Consider the following 17,890-nt stretch of genomic DNA (forward strand, 5'->3'; position numbering starts at 1 on the left):
TTGCTAAGTTTTTATTTTAATTCACTTCAAAATGTTTTCTGATTATTTTTCATCTTTTTTATTTATTTAATTTATTTTTTAAATAGTTTATTACCAAGTTGGTTTCCATATAACACCCAGCGCTCTTCCCCACAAGTGCCCCTCTTCATAACCATCACTCCCCTTCCCCTTCCCCCCTGCCTCTTCAGCCCTCAGTTTGTTTTCAGTATTTAAGAGTCTCTCATGATTTGCCTCACTCCTTCTCCCTAACTCTTCCCCACCCTTTCCCTTTCCCATGGTCCCCTGTTAGGTTTATCCTGTTAGACCTATGAGTGAAAACATATGGTATCTGTCCTTCTCTGCCTGACTTATTTCACTTAGCATGACACCCTGGAGGTCCATCCACTTTGCTACAAATGGCCATATTTCATTCTTTCTCATTGCCATGTAGTATTCCATTGTATATATACCACATCTTCTTTATTCATTCATCACATCCCCAAAGGCAAGGGAATCAAGATCATCTTTTTTTTTAGAGTTTAGTATTATCTTTCTGGTAGCAGCATTATTGATATGATCTATACATTTACACAGTTTATGCTTTACTCACAGAGTTGTGCAGCCATTGCCACAATATATTTTGGGGCCTTTCTAGCACTCCCATAGCTCTTTCTCACCCAACCTAGGCATCCACCAATCTAATTTCTGTCTTTATAGGTTTAAATACTCTGTGTATTGCATGCAAATTGAATCATATAATATGTGGTCTTTTGTGACTGGCTTTTCTTACTTGGCTTAATCTTTCCAAAGTTCCTCTACATTGTAAATTATAAAGGCACTTTTTTTTTATGCTATGTAATACTTCATTATGTGGATACACTGCATTTTGTGGTATAATTTTGTTGAATTCCAATTTATCTATTTCTTCTTTTGTCTTACCTGCTGTAGGTGTCATATTTAAGAAACCATAACCCAAGATCACAGAGACTTAACTCAGATATTTTCTTCTATGAGTTTTGTGATACTATTTCTTATATTTATATCTATGACTTATTTGGATTTAATTTTGTTTCTTCTGTGAGATAGGAGTCCAATTTCATTTTTTAAAATGTGAACATCTACTTTGTTGAAGAGATTTTTGGCTCTCCATAGACATCTTGGCATCCATGCTGAAATCAAGTGATTACCAGTGTGAGAGTTGTTTTCTCCCTCTCTTCATTGAAATATGTGCACATATGCACCTGTTATGAATTTAAATGAAATCAATTCATCTCTTACTCTAGTTCTTTGGTTTTCTTTCATTTGTTACTTGTCTGAGTTCTTTATTACACTTGCATTTAGGCTTTTTCATTTCCCTTGGTTAGCAGTTGAAAACAAAGGGATGGTGGTGGTTTTAGAATGCTTTCAAGCTACTATATGGATTAATTTTTATTACCTAGAGCCATAAGATCGAAGAAGGAGGGAATAAGGAGCAGCCTTAAATTTTTTTCTCTCCTTGAATTTATTATTTAAACAACTGCTTCTTTTAGCTCTTAACACTCATCTAAATAATCTAAATACTATCTATAACCACAATGCCATGCATCATATTTCTAGAATTCATTCATCTTCTCATTGGAAGTTTGTACTATTTGACCAACATCACCCCAGTTCCCCTACCCCCCAGCTCCTGGTAACCACCTTTTGACTCTGTCTATGAGTCTGGCTTTTTAATTTTTAAAATTATTTTAAAATGTTTATTTATCTATTTTGAGAGAGAGCACACACGTGGGGAAGGGGCAGGTGAGAGGGAGGAAAGAATCTCAAGCAGGCTCTGAGCTGTTCGTACAGAGCTTGAGTTGGGGTTTGAACTCACAACCCTGGGATCATGAGCTGAAATCAAGAGTTGGATGCTTAACCTATGGAGCCACCCAGGTACCCCACATCTGGCTCTTTTAGATTCTACATACAAGTGATATCATACAGTATTTGTCTTTCTCTGGCTGATTTATTTCACTTAGGAAATTTCCTGTAAGACCATCTAGGGTGTGGTAAATGGCAGAGTTTTGTTATTTCTCATGGCTGAATAGTATTCCATTATATGTATGCTGCATACTTGAAATTTACTGAGAAAGTAGGTCTTAAAAGTTCTCACCACAAAAAAAATGTCTATGGTAATCATATGGCAATATTCATTTATCAAGTAAACACATTGTACACCTTAAAGCTACACAGTTATATGTCAATTACATCTCAATAAATCTTGAAGAAAATAAATTCAAAATTCTTCTCATACTGAGATAAAGGGAAGTGAAAGGGGAATGTAAAATAGTTATCAAATTTTTCTTCCACCGTATTAAAATATATAGTATTATTTTGCAATTTTAAAAGTGAGACTAATATATATGTGTGTGTGTGTGTATATATATATATATATATATGTATTTCAAGGATCTTAATTTGACTTTTTTTTAAGTTTATCCATTTATTTTGAGAGCAAGAGAGAGAGAGAGAAAGAGAGAGAGAGAGAGAGAACAGAGGAGGAACAGAGAGAGAGGGAGAGAATCCCAAGGAGGCTCTGTGCTGTTCACCTGATGTGGGGGGCTCAATACCACAAACCATGATATCATGACCTAAGCTGAAATCAAGAGTTGGAATCCTAACCAACTGAACTACCCAGGTTCCCCTCAATTTGGCTTCTAAAAATATTCACTCATGTGAAATTTAAGAAACAAAACAAATGAACTTATCAGGAAAAAAAAAAGAGGGCAACCAAGAAACAGACTCTTAATTATAGAGAACAAAACTGATGGTTACCAGAGTGGAGGTGAGCAGGGAGATGGTTTAATAATTGATGGGGATTAAGGAGGGCAATTGTGATAAGCACCAGGTATCATATGTAAGTATTGAATCACTAAATTCTACACCTGAAACTAAATTTACTGTATGTTCACTGTAAATAACTCTATGTTAACTAACTAGAAATTAAATAAAAACTTGGAAACAAAGAAGAAAAAGTATTATTAAAGCCCTCTTGGGATATGTCTTATAGCAATTTTTTTCTTTTAAATTGATTTGAATGTTCTCTAAGATAAAAGTCCCCATCAGATGGAGCTGTTTACTTAGGTTGTTGCTCAAACATTAATTTCCAATTGATAGGGACCCACTTGGACCACATTGGGTCATTGATAGGACAGTTGGTATCCAAAATAGGGTAAACTCCAGATTGCTGAGCTTCTCTTTGAATAATACAAGTGCTGTCATGTTGTGGGGTCACTTATGCATTCTATTGTCCAGAAATGCAATTGTTCATTCCCTTTACACCAAGATTTTGATACTTTTGATCTGCTCATAAACGTTATATTGTCACAATGTTTGGGTATGGGAAAGAGCAGCTCTCAATCATGGCCACTTGAACAGGGGATAGGAATTAAACACACTGGTCATACAAGTCATGAATTGGCAGGTCCTTTTTCTGACTCTTCATTTTTACTCAGGTTCCAAGAGAAAAACAAAGTCAGTCCAGCCAGCTCTTAATCATAACTTCTATTTGCAGTTTTATAGTTATACTGTCTTCCAGATGGGGAGCTTTGGTTTTTATAAGGGTGCCCATGAAAAGAGGGTTGTGTTTTCTTTTTAATACCACAAACAGTTAGTAGAGTCTTCTAGCAGGATTTCTAACCTTATTTCATGTAATTAATAATCAACTTTTTACCTTGGATATTTTCCAAAATATTGCATCTTGAATTCTGCCCCCCCCCCGCCCTGCCTCAAGCCTAATTTTGTGAGTATAGAAGTTTCAAAATCATATGTGCTATGTTGGAAAGATCCTAAACATGGGCCATAGATACAGACCTTAGATCATAGATATAGAAAATGAAGAAAGATCTTTAAAGTGAAGTCTGCTAAACTGAGGGTTGATGGGGGGAGGGGGAGAGGGGAAAATAGGTGATGGGCATTGAGGAGGGCACTTGTTGGGATGAGCACTGGGTGTTGTATGGAAACCAACTTGACAATAAACTATATTAAAAGTTTTAGAAAGAAATAAAAATAAAAGAAATAAGAAGCAAGTATAATTGAAACAAAAACAAATATTTCATTGTCATATAAAGCATGAATATAAAATGCAGATGAGGAATCAAATAAATAAAGTGAAGTCCGCTATAGACTGAATGTTTGTGGCTTCCTCAAATTCCTATGTTGAGACTTAGTCCTTAGTGTGATGGTATTAGGAAGTAAGAACTTGGTAGTTGATTGGGTTATAAGAGTGGAGCCTTCTAGAATGGGAACAGTGCCCGTATAAAAGAGATATCGGGAGTTCCCTTTTTCCTTTGGTCATGTGAGGACAGAGCAAGAATAGAGTGGTCTATGAACCAGGAAGAGGTACCTCATCAGAATGGAATATCCTCGTGCCTTGATCTTGGACTTCCCGGATTCCAGAGCTATGCGAAATACATTTCACTTGTTTATAAGCCACTAAATCCAAGGATATTTCATTGCAGCCCCAAAAGCTAGCACAATGCCTAAGTGATCTTTTCCATCTATCTCCCTTTAGAATTGTCACGGAAAAAAAATCCATAATTGTGGGTACACAAATCATTCTTTTTTTTTCCAGGAATGTTTATTTTTTAATAGTTTATTGTCAAATTGGTTTCCATATAACACCCAGTGCTCTTCCCCACAAGTGCCCTCCTCCGTTACCACCACATCCCTTCCCCCACCCCCTCCTTCTTCAATCCTCCTTCAATAGTCTCTCAGGCTTTGCGACAAATCTTTCTTTTATGTTTGGAGCCACTTATTTTGAGCAGTGTACACATTTGGAGAAATTCAGAGTCTAACGCTTTTTTACTACTGAGAGAATCCCCTCTATATGAGTAAACAAATGATGCCCTTCTCCCATACTAAATATAAGTGTGTGTGCAAATAATGCTTATGTATTTCTTCAAATAATAAGAATTCAGAATTCATCACACTAACTTGGAATTTTCTTGTAGTGTCTTTGTCTGAATTTGATATCAGGGTAATGCTGGCCTCATAAAATGGATTTGAAAGTCTACCCAGTTCTTTACTGTTATGGGAGAATTGAGAAGGATTGTGTTACTTCTTCATTAAATATTTGGTAGAATTTGTGCTTGAAGCTTGGATTTTTATTGTTGGAAGAGTTTAGAATATTGATCTAATCACCATACCACTGACAGTTCTGTTTGGAATTTCTATGTATTCATGATTCATTTTTGGTAGGCTGTATGTTTCTAGGAATTTAAACATTTCTTCGAGATAATCCACTTTTTGGTGTATAAATGTTCATATAATCTTATTCTTTTCTTTTTCTTGCTGTGGCATCTGTTGTATTGTCTCCTCTTTCATTTCTTATTTCACTTATCTGAGTCTTCTCTTTTTTTTTAATGTTTATTTATTTTTGAAGGAGAGAGAGAGACAGAAAGAGGGAGAGGGCAGAGGGGCAGAGAGAGAGGGAGATACAGAATCCAATGCAGGCTCCAACCTCTGAGCTGTTAGCACAGAGCCCAATGTGGGGTTCAAATGCACAAACTGGGAGATCATGACCTGAGCCAGAGTCTGACTTAGCCACCCAAGCATCTGTCTCTGCCTTCTTATTTAGACTTGCTAAAGGCTTGTCAATTTTACCTTTTAAAACAGCTCTTATTTTCATTGATTTTACTATGATTTTCTATTTTCTATTTGATGTATATCTGGTTTTGTCCTTTTCTTTCCAGTTCCTTGAGGTATAAAGCCAGGGAGTAGGTTTGAGTCTCTCTTCTTTTTTAATATAGATGTTTATCATACTAGAGTTCCCCTTTAGTAAACATGTGTAAGCCTAACATACATTCTTACATATTTTCCTATTTGTTCATATGCTCAAATACATTGACAGGGGCTGTAGCCTTGATTTAAGGAAATATTTCTGACATCTTGCTTTTGTCATTTAAAGATAGGTCTTTGAATATATACATGTATTTTGTGTCTATTAAAATTTTAGTTATAGCTTTTTAAATACTTTTGTCTTCTAACTTTTGTATCAAAATTGAAAGAAATTTACCCATCATTTTATAATACAGTACTCTGTACTGCTCTATATGTTTATCAATTTATTTTAGATATTCTTAGGCTAATGTGATATTGTTTATGTCCTTTCATTTCTCTTTTTTAAAAAATGTTTATTTTGAAAGAGAGGGAAAGAGAATGAGAGAGACAGAAAGACAGACGGGGGGCGGGGAGAGCGCAGGGGAAGGGCAGAAAGAGAGGAAGAAGAGAATCCCAAGCAGGCTCCACACTGTCAGTGCAGGCCTCAAACTCAGGAACCATGCGATCATGACCTGAGCCAAAATCAAGAGTCATATGCTTTAACTGACTGAGCCACCCAGGTGCCCCTAGTGTCCTTTCTTTCCAACTTGAAGAACTCCTTTTAGTATTTCTTTTAAGTCAGGTTTAGTGGTGATGAATCTTTTCAGCTATTGTTTGAGAAAAATTTTCTCTTTCTCCTTCTTTTGGAAAGATACTTTTACTATTTACAGTATTCTTCATTGACCTTTATTTTTTCTTTCAGCACACTGAATAGATCTTCCCTCTCCCTTCTGACCTGCAAGATTTCTGCTGAAATTCATTTAATTCTGTTGGAAAATTCACTGACATTCTTATGAGGGTTTCACTGTATGGGATAAGTTACATTTCTCTTAGTGCTTTTAAAATTCTCTTTGTCTTTGACTTTTCAGTAATTTGAATATACTGTGTCCAGGTGGATTTCTTTGAAGTCATCTTTTTTGGCGGGGTGCGTGGGGGAATCATTTTTGCCTCTTGGATCTGGATGTTCATTTCTTTCTACATATTTGGGGTTTTTTTGCGGGGGATCAACCCACACACCCCAGTCGAAGGATCCCTGAGTAGGGGGTTGGTGTCGGCGCAAGATCTATAAGAAAGAAGACAGACAACGTGAATGGTGGTAAAGCCACACTTTACTAAGAAAGTCAGCGTCTTTTATGCCATAGGGGATTACACATTTTTTTTTCTTTAATGATTACATTGTTTATGGTCCTTGAAAGAGTAAAAACATGTTCTGGGAAGGATCATTTTTTATCACAGAAGAGAGAACAGCCGTGAGAACAGAAGTAAAAAAACAGGAATGAGGGAGTCTGTCTCTCAAAGAATTTTCTTTTCTTCAAGGCCCTTTAGCAACTATGTCTGGGCAAGATGCTTATCATTTAAGGAGTTAATTTTAGACAGAGAATTGCATTTGCCCCAACAGCAGGCAATGAGCTGGGAACAGAAATAATGTAAGGGAAAGCTGGCTCCACTAACTGACCCAAGTTGATTCAAAACTTAAAGGTATATGCCTTTTTGCTTTTGCAAAGCAACGAGAAAATCATAGACAGGATAAACAGAAGCCACATGTGCAGCCCAGGAGGCCAAATGTTGTTTCACAGTCTTTAGACTTGTTCTGCAACTTCCCAAATAGTTCTGTGGCCCCGGAGGCAGTGCCATCAAAGGTCGCTCTGTGGGAGGTTTTTTGGCCTACTGGGCCCCAACAGTTTTTAAGCCATTTTCCCTTTGAGAAATATTTAAGGTTATTTGTCATCTCTCTCTCTTTTTTTTTTATCCCTAAAATACATATATTGGTCCATCTGGTATACTCCAATAATTCTCTTATTTTCTTTACTATTTTTCATTATTTCTTCATTTTGATACTTTGATGAATAACTTCACATTACCTTTTTTTTTAGTTTTATGTTACTTTCTTTTGTGTGACCTTGTCTGCTCTCTAGTAATTTTTCCACCTTAGTGATTTTTTTCTTCAGTTACATATTTCTGCTTGGTTTTCTTTAGAGTTTTCTTCCTCTTCGTTGACATTCTTACTTTATTCCTGTATTGCTCTCTGACTGCAGTGACCATTTTTATGATAGCTATTTTGAATTCTATGTGAGATAAATGATATATTTCCATTTCATTAGGGAAAGTTTGTGGAGATTTATGTAATCCTTTCTGGGAAGTACTTAGACTCTCTGGGCTTGTGTCTGGACATGATACAAAATGTCCACCTATCCTAACCTTCATGGTCTGGCCTTGTACTAGAAGACCCACAGACAAAGCCTGGCCAGATGGTAGTAACCTCTTACTCTTCATGTCAGTCTATTCTACTTCCTTTGTTCTTTTTGCTTCATCGCTTCTAGAGTATGTCAGCTCCCATGAGCACTCTAAAACAGCAAGACTCAAGTCAGCTCCTCAGGCAGCCCCCCAATAAGTTGGGTCATTAGATATACAGTTAGAGGAAGAGTTCTTTAATACTAGCTCTGGGCTGGGTCAGCAGGGGGCTGTGTAAGTGGGGGCAGATGGTGATTGTGAGTTCTACCCCAAACTGCTGTCTTTGTCCTCTGTCACCTGTGCACCTAACATATGTCCCATCGCCCCTCACCTTTCTGAGACCTGCCTTACAGAAGCTAGTCTTAAGGATAGCTCCAAAAAAATTGAGGCTTTGTATGTCTGGTGCACCTCTTTCCTATCCCAGGGAGAAGCGGGGAGCTGTGGGGTTTTTCCCAATCACATGTGCTATATGTATTATGAAAGAGGGTATCTTGCATTTCCCTAACAGCTTCAATATGCCTGGTTTCATGCATGAATTAGGTAAGGGACCTTGTTAACCAGTTTCTAGGGGTTTTTGTTTTTTGTTTTTTGTTTTTTTACAAAGGAAATCTATACATAAATTGTTTTTGAATCAGTGTGTCATGTAGAGAAGTAGAGCTTAAGGCTTCCATCTTGCAAAATGGGAAATGAGAGCTTATTTTTGGGTCTTCTTTCAGAGGTTGTACAGCCCCTACAGGAAAGAGAAAATGAGCAAATTATTGAGTCCTTAAGGTACTGAAGACATTTTATGGTCTGGGATGTATATACGATCCCCATGGTTTCTGATTACACTTAGAAATTTTCCTTGGGGAACACACTGAGCAAGCTTCTGCCTTGTTTATAACTGAGTACATTATATAGTCACACTCACATTAAATCTTCAGTGGCTTACCAATTGGCAAAGTGATCATAATAAAGACTGTTTTTATCTTCTATTTGAGGGAACTGAAAGTCATAATCAGAACTTATGATCTGTAGTTCTAAAAGACTTCCAGGGCATATCTGCAATCAAATGTGGGCTGAGTTGCCTTGAATCAGAGAAACCAAATCCTGAAAGCCTGAATTCGCCCTTCCTTGACAATGGAGTAATAACAATGATGAAGAAGCCCCAGTGTTTTCTGGCCTGATGTGGGTGAGCTTCTGAATTTCAGCTTAATGATGTCCTCCTTTTTTGAGATGGAAATCTGAGGATCTAAGATATGCCACTTTCTTTGCCAAGTTTCCAGTCCAGAGACACAAGTGAAATTGGCAGAAAAATCTGTGAGGAGCAGGGAATGTTTAGAGATGTTGCAGGGGCTGGTCAAGGAATGCATTCTGTGAGTCACTAGGTTCCCTCTCCATGGGCAAAATTTGCTACTCCAGATCTGTGGCTTTTACTCTGGCAGTAACTTCTAATAGACTGGTCTTTAGTTTTGGATTAGAAACAGTGTAGTTGATTTCTACCACACCAAGTCTGATCTGCACTAGAGGCCAGCTCCTGGCCTCAGCTTCAAATTTTACTGGTGAAGAGAGGGCTTAAATGAATGAAATGAGAAGAAAGGATAATTGATTCCTCATGCAAACTTCTCCCCAAGGGAGAAGGTATTTCTGACAGTTATGTTTACATTTGGCAACATGACTCTTGACTCTGTAGGGTAAGGTTTGACATTCATTGTTACTTATGAAATAATAAGGGGAAGTCTGAGCCACTCAGTATCATGATAAAGGCAATGGAATCTATGGGTCCAGTTTGTGATAGTCTCAGACCTTCTACGTACATATGCTGCACTTAGTAGAGGAGATATGGTGGGGAAAGCTGAGTGGTTCTCTGAGTAATTTTTTCCTTCTGTGCTCACAGATCCCCTTAGAGAAGAATGGATCCTGGAAATGGTTCTTTTGTGACAGAATTTATTCTGTTGGGGCTAACCGACCTACCAGATCTCCAGCTCCCCCTGTTCTGCCTGTTTCTAGTCATGTATGTGGTCACTGTGTTGGGAAATTTGAGTTTGATAGCTCTAATTGGGCTGAATTCACATCTGCACACCCCCATGTACTTTTTCCTTTTCAATCTGTCCTTCATAGACTTCTGTTATGCTTCTGTGTTCACACCCAAAATGCTGATTAACTTTGTATCAATGAAGAATATTATCTCCTACCAGGGGTGCATGACCCAGTTCTACTTTTTCTGTTTCTTTGCTATTTCTGAATGTTATGTGCTGACATCAATGGCCTATGATCGCTATGTGGCCATCTGTAACCCACTTCTGTATAATGTTGTCATGTCCCCTCGAGTGTGTTCCAGCCTTATGCTTGGTTCATATTTGATAGCATTTTCAGGTGCTATGACCCACACGGGATTCATGCTGAGACTGACTTTCTGTGATGCAAACACCATTAACCATTATTTTTGTGACATCCTCCCCCTGCTCCAGCTTTCCTGCACAAGCACCTATGTGAATGAGCTGGTAGTTTTCACTGTGGGTGGCATCAACATCATTGTGCCCAGTGTCACCATCTTTGTGTCTTATGCTTCCATCCTCTCCAGCATCCTCCGCATCAGCTCCACTGAGGGCAGGTCCAAAGCCTTCAGCACCTGCAGTTCCCACATAATTGCTGTTTCCTTGTTCTTTGGATCATTTGCATTTATGTATCTCAAACCATCTTCTGCTGGGTCTATGGATGAGGGCAAAATCTCTTCTGTCTTTTATACCAATGTGGTTCCCATGATGAACCCTTTAATCTATAGCTTGAGAAACAAAGATGTTAAACTTGCCCTGAGGAGAATCCTGAGCAGGAGGTAGTTATAGTCAGAAACACTACCTCTCTCTACAGTTAGTTACACAACAGGGAGATTTCGTGTTTAATGAAAACATTTTTAGTGGTCGCCTTCTTAGCCTATTTTTACCCCTAACATATAACGGAAATTTGAATCTTCTCTCAACAATTTACTTCCAGTATTTATAACTAAGTCTTTTCTTTTTTTCATCATTTGCACAATATCTTTACTTTGCTCCTGTTTAGCAACAGTATTTAACAAGTAATGGTTTATCTGAGTTTTTAAAGTTTTTCATTTTGAGCTTTCTGTACCTGTGTTGTGTTTGTACCCTGTTCCACTAGAAAAAGAGGAATGGTCTCCAGATTACTGAATTGGGCAACAACACGTGACACTGCACCATTGGGGTTGTTCTTATGTATCACATGCTATTAGAAGCATAAATCAGATAACGCGTATATACTCCTGTGTCTTTACTCTGATGGGCAAGAATATGTCTTTTTCAAATGGCAGAAATGGAAGGTTTCTGTAAGCCTATTATGTGTAATCTACTGTACATCTGTAATTTTATACATTTTATAGCAGGCTTCTTTTGGGAGAAAGTTTGTTTTCTTTGTTTCTACTTTTATAGAGTCAAAGTAGCACATAATTGATCAACAAAACATACTTACCCTATGAATGGAAAAGTGAAGCTCAGAATAGCTAATGATTCACATAAAGTCACACAGCTTCACAGAGACAAAGGTCTAGAGTATCCTCCCAGTCTTCTGATTTCAAGTCTACAGCTCTTTGTCATATGCGTTGCTTCTACTTTATTTTTTTTCACTTTGGTAAACAAGGACTATGAGAAAAGATTTTTGTCTGAAGGTTGATTCTGCTTTGTTCCATGCTGGGTATTGCATGAATTTCTCTCCTGGTGGGTTTACACTTTTTGTTTTTTGTTGAGGAAAACAGGTTGTTGCTTCTTCTTTTTGAGAAAGAGCCAATCTTTGGGCTACTATATTGGGGGAGATGATTGGATCAAATAAGGATGTTACTTATGTACAAAGTGTTTTGGTACATCAAATACTGGCATCAAATACTACAGAATAAGGTACAATGAACTTAAGGTGCAATACAGTGTAGAACAAATTTTTAAAATACTGAATTTGTAATATTTGTAAGTTTTTATGTTTCATGAAACAGGGCATAGAAGAGAAAAGAACACAAAATGACTCATTAGGCCAGGATTCAATAAGACATATGACCAGGAAATAAGTAATACCTCTGTGGCTACAGTCATGAGTATTAGAAACTGCATTCTGATATTATATCATTTCTCACAGGACTGTGAATATATTCTAGTGTTCATATCTAAGGTAGAATTATAATGCACAGTGACTAGATGAATAGTCATTTTCAGAATGAAGACAAGAAAGCTGTAGACACATTTGGCAATAGGGAGAGAGAGGGCAGTAGCATCAAGAGATAAAATTAAGAGTAATTGGAACTCAAGTTAGGAGAAAGGAATTTATAAAAGAAAATGATGGATAATGAAATGTGACTCTCCTTTCTTTTCTGGAAGACTCTAGAAATATTATTGAGTTCACAGGATTTCTCTGGATAGGATAGTCATTTGATATTTAAAATATAAACTCACAGGGCTGGAGGACTGGGAACAATTTAATCACATCTGGTTTTTGGGTCTATATGCTACTCTTATTTCAAGGTACAAAACTTCAAATTGCAGCTGACAGAGCAGTGGAAACTTGAAGGAAACATTTGGTGAATAAACCAAATTGTGGCAAAGTTTACTGGAAAGAATGTGGATTTTTTTTTAAGATAAGAAAATGTCAATTTAAAGAACCTTAATATGACTTATCAAAGGCAGTATATTTAAAGATACTTCTAACAACATTCATTATTTCCCATTTTCCTATCTCCACTTGATATTTAAATATTTTGAAATTTAGCTTAGGTGGTTTTTTGGCCTGTTGTGTGGCAATGTGCTCTACGTGGCAAACAAAAATGTCACTATACCACACTGACATAAAGGTAGATTTTCATGATGCAACGTAGTCGAGTTACATTCTACATGTGGATAGATTCCAAAATTGGTCTCATTTAGTCAACAACATTACTCCTGAATTGGATTATGTTAACAAATGCCCACACAGGGGACAGACATGGTGTTTTTCTCTACAAGTGGCACAGTTGGTTTTTCTCTCTGGCACAAGGGCAGTTCACTGTATAATCAGCCTGGCTTCAAGCAAAGTAGTTAGTGTATATGCAGGGCTTCCTTACATCTTTAAAAACTCAATCCTTACTCAGTGTGTGAATTTTGTGTTTTCAGTGAGGAGGGTAGCTGATGGAATCACTTGTGTGTGCTATGTAACGTCTCTCCTGGATGTAAGGTTGAATAGACCCACTTAAAAAATAAAGATCTATGCAGGGTTCTATGCTTGCTGTTAGGAAGGCTGAGCTGTTTCAGTGTTCTCTGTGTGTTGTGTCTGTCAGTCTCTGTGTTCCTCAGGGAAGAACTTGGAGGTAAAGAAGGAAGAGGACCCAGATCCCATTACATTGATGGGACTATTACTCAGAGATGTTCATGGCTCGTTGCAAATCATAACTAATAAGTGGAATAGCTGGGACTAGGACCTGGATATTTTGATTCTAAATATTGGGTGTTATAATTATTATTATACAGAAAATAAGCCAAATGACCAGAAAGCATCATTCATATTTTAACTATGGCAGCTCTATTGCCTAATTTTGGGAATGTGACTGTATTCTTCTTTAATATAGGTCAATACAATAAATGGAAACACATGAAGCACATATAACCTGCAATAATCATTGTCATTAAGTGTTTACCAGGTCCCAGTCTCCACAGTAAGATCACACATTCATTGTCTTAGTCAGTCTGCACATCAGTGATATTTGGTAGGCACGGCTATGATTGGCCCAGTTGGCTGAGATTGCTTGCCATTCATCTCTTCTTCCAGACCATACAGTAATGGATGAGGATACAGTTCCCTTCTTGCAGTGAGGAGTGGCATGTACTGAGTTCTAGACATGATGGCTACCATTCCAGAGACAAAGTCACCTTTTCCATTCTCCTGGCCTTCTGTGGACTGGGTGCATATGATGGTGAGGCTCTATTTGATGATAACGTTGTAAAGAAAAGCCATAGAATGATTGGCAAACAATCAAAATGGAAAATGAAAGAAGAGACAGAGCTACTATCAAATAGGGAGAAAAGAGATCTCTAGTGTGCTGGCAATACTATATTCTTACATCTGCTTGGTGCTTATAAGCTTTACACTTTGTAATCATTAGTGAAGTAAAATTTACTGAATCCCTAGGAGTAGGTGAGGGTTCTCTTCTTTGTCTTGTATCTTTTGGTGTTAGTCTTATAGACTTTTTTAAGTATTTAAGCTAAATTTCACAGTCAATTGAGATTACATAAGTTGATGAAAGCCCCTCTTAAGCCAAGCATTGCAATAGTCCATTAGCAGAAAATGAGAATAAACTCTTGGGATGCCTTCTGAACACACAACAGCTCCCATTAAAAGAACCACCATATGTAGAATAGCACTTACAGAACAATGTAGACCATGTCAGGACAGAGACCATTCTTTTTATAAACCCAATGACGAATTTCTGTGTTTGTGGAAGCAAGAAAGTCAATGTACAATCTCATTTCATGGGTTTTATAGTATGTTATGTGTCATTATGCTGAGGTTAGTGGTGTGGTAAAGAGGGTATAGCTCTCATTCCATATTATATAACTTCCCTTTCTAAATCCTGTCTACTTTCTTCATAAAGTCTTTCCTTAAAGAATTTCTTTAGATATACCGGTAATGAAAACTATTTGAAAATATAGAAATATGGCAGTATTTAGGCATAGAGAAAAGACTGCCTCAGTCATCGTAAGATTTAGAAAGCATACTGATCAAATCAGAATTGGTATCACAATTGTAATTCAAGTTCTGAGGTCATTCAACAATAAGTAACTTTGTGTTGAGTCTCGGTGTATAAGGTGAGTCCATTTTATAATCTCACCTGCCTGGGTCAGCACTGTTCCTGGACATCCGGTAGACCTGAATGTAAAGGTGGTAGTCTGCTCTACTTGGTTATATTCAGTTAAGTAAAGTGGAGAGTGAATAAGTGTTTGACCCTTGGTCTTTGTATGTTATGCTCTAGATGGGATTTATCATTCTGAAAATAAGTTGCTATTTGGACTCATGATGAATTCAGTATAAATTATTTGGCTTCTAAAAGTGACAGTACAATGTGATGATGAAAAGATGGTTACAATGAATAGTTTGGCAGTTATTGCTAGGAATGATGAAGGGAAAGAAACATGAAAAACGAACTGATGGGACATTTGTGCAAAATAAGGGCCCAAAACCACTACTCTCTCCCCACCTATATTGAGATTAGGCAATGTGAACAGAAATCTGTCTTGATTGTATGAATTAAATTTCCCAAGTTCATAAAGGTCTATTCAAACCATGATTTGATGGTGTTTTTCTCCTTTGCTCTTTCATTCACTTAGGCAAGAATCTTCTAATATCCAGTCACACACACAAAAAGCACTTAATTCGTCCCTAAATTTTGAAAATCCTTCATACTCTTCAAAGAAAGCTCAATTTGTAGATATTTGTAGCAATGAATTGTGAATCGAGTTTATTGAAACTGAGGTTTGGAGTGGTAGCTCATAAAAACTGAGTAGAATTCTAAGTATTAGGTAAGTAATTATAGACTACTTTCCCATCTTTGAAAATTGGTACTGTAGCTGATGTACCTTTGACCTTTGGTCATACTTGTTCCCCTGCCTGAAATCACTACCTCTTGTTATTTCCTATCATTTTTCCCTCTGGCCTTACTTTTTCAGAGCATTTTTGATTCTGGAAGACTAAGTGAAGGTTCCCTTCTTTGGCTGAATTCCATTTGTGTTTGGTTCTGCTGCAGCATGTATCATATTGTACTATAAATGCTTTTAACCTTCATTTGTCAATCCCAATAAATTGGATATTTTCTCCCCTTAAACACGTGGTTCTTTGCATAGAGCACACACTCAAAAAGTATGGGTAAAACAAAACCATGTTTTACTACTTGGTACAACTGTTTTCCAGGCACAAGGAAGAAAATGGAGTTAAGTAAGACTTTACACCTTTTCACCCCTCTGAGAAGAGTAGATACATACATTCTCAGTGAGAATGTTGGATGCAGGTGACCTAGCAATCTGAGGGTCTCAATAAACTGGCCTGGTCTGTTCAATCAGAAAACCAAGTGCTATCAGCCAGACTCATCAGATTAAAATGTTGTTGTATTAGATACCCAGGAAACAGATGTACATTTTCATTCTTACGGGTTAGCTAGATATGGTCCTGACATTTGTGGAGACTTTGCCAGACATGTCCTGACATTTCTAAGCACAAGTCATATATACATATCCACACACATGTACATGCAGACTTATGAAAAACTGCTCGACATACTTTAAATAGATATATTTCCAAAATGCATTGATCACTGTACTCAGACCAACATATGACATTGATGACCAAATATATGACAATCATATATTTCCAAAATAGCATTGGTGACTATACTCAGACCAACATATCAAAATCTAAATGTTTTATCTGGTTTTATCATTCAATCAAGTGAGCTTCAGTGACTGGAAATTTGATTGAAGAGACCTGAGTTTCAGTGAAGAATATCCTGGCATCTCTTCCCAGAAAATACCCCCATCCCTTACTAAAGTATAAGATCTCTAGAGGTAATAATTACTTTGTTAATTGTTAGTTGATCAGTTTCTAGTACCTCATTGGTGCTTATCTAATTCATTACAATAATTAGGGCAGAACACTTGGTATGGCGCATCTTGTGGTTGTAGTGAGTTACAGGATAGTGGTGTTTGATGCCAGTTCACTAGAGATTTAATAAAGTGGCTTCCTGATTTTTCTTTCAGATTATTTTTTTCCTTTGCACATAGAATTAATTGGAAGCTTCAAGTAAGTACTGAGACTCATGAGTACTGAGATTTAAGACAGGAGTTTTCTCCTTAATCAGAATATATGATTTTATTCAAACAGATAAGGATTGGTAAACTTGGTCAGCTATGCAGTGATACAGTTGCAAATATGAGTTTAGTATTTAGTTTTACTTAAACACCACTAAATTTAACAATCTTCCTCTTTTATTGATAACCTGAGTTTTCGTATCTAGGCCATTGCTTCATTTCACTTTCCCCCTACTTAACTTTGACTTAGAATTGCTGTCCAAATTTTAACTGAGAAACCTAAAGCTAGAACCATGTCTAAATTTAGAATTCTTTTTTTAGGTTAATGCCCTGAGGGCACCTGGGTGGCTCAGGTAGTAAAGCGTGCAACTTATATTTCGGCTCAGTCATGACATCACAGTTTGTGAGATGAACCACATGTCAAGCTCAGTACTGACAGCATAGAGCCTGCATGGGATTCTCTCTCTCCCTCTCTCTGTCCCTCCCCTTCTCAAAATAAACAAGTAAACATTAAAAATTTTTTTAAATAAAATAAATTTCCTGAGATACAATAGATTACAAATACTTTATCAAAATAAATGGGAAATTGAATTGGGAATTAAAAGAATATATATATATATATATATATATATATATATATTGAAGAGCCGCTCTGCTTAGTGGGAAATGAAGAGGCAGGTGTGTTGTGTTCCTCCATGAACTCCACCAGTTTTAGGGCCATAAATCTTCTCTCATTTTAAAATAAAAATTTTATTTATTGAAATAGCAGCTCCTAAGCAGACCGTTCAAATAGAATATTTTAGAGTCAGTTTAGACTCAGTCAAAAGAAACTTGCTTTCTTTTTTTTTTTTCCATAATATTTTATTGTCAAATTGTTTTCCATACAACACCCAGTGCTCTTCCCCTCAAGTGCCCACCACCATCACCACCACCTGTCTTCCCCCCTCCCCCCTCCCCCCCAACCCTCAGTTCATTCTCAGCTTTCAATAGTCTCTCAAGTTCTGCATCCCTCTCTCTCCCCAACTCTCTCTCCC

General features: G+C 37.1%; 1 protein-coding gene across 1 annotated transcript; it reads left to right on the plus strand.

Moving 5' to 3' along the window:
- The first annotated feature begins 9,944 nt into the window (after positions 1-9,944).
- Positions 9,945-10,871, plus strand: LOC115306789 (olfactory receptor 8B3-like). The gene has a single exon (XM_029957353.1). It carries the CDS (start codon positions 9,945-9,947, stop codon positions 10,869-10,871), a length of 927 nt encoding a protein of 308 aa, XP_029813213.1.
- The last annotated feature ends 7,019 nt before the right edge of the window (positions 10,872-17,890 follow it).

The sequence above is a fragment of the Suricata suricatta genome, chromosome 11, assembly GCF_006229205.1.
Source record: "Suricata suricatta isolate VVHF042 chromosome 11, meerkat_22Aug2017_6uvM2_HiC, whole genome shotgun sequence".
Taxonomy (NCBI): Eukaryota; Metazoa; Chordata; class Mammalia; order Carnivora; family Herpestidae; genus Suricata; species Suricata suricatta.

Coding starts and splice junctions, on each gene's coding strand:
- LOC115306789 (XM_029957353.1), top strand. CDS start 9,945: ATGGATCCTGGAAATGGTTCTTTTGTGACAGAATTTATTCTGTTGGGG.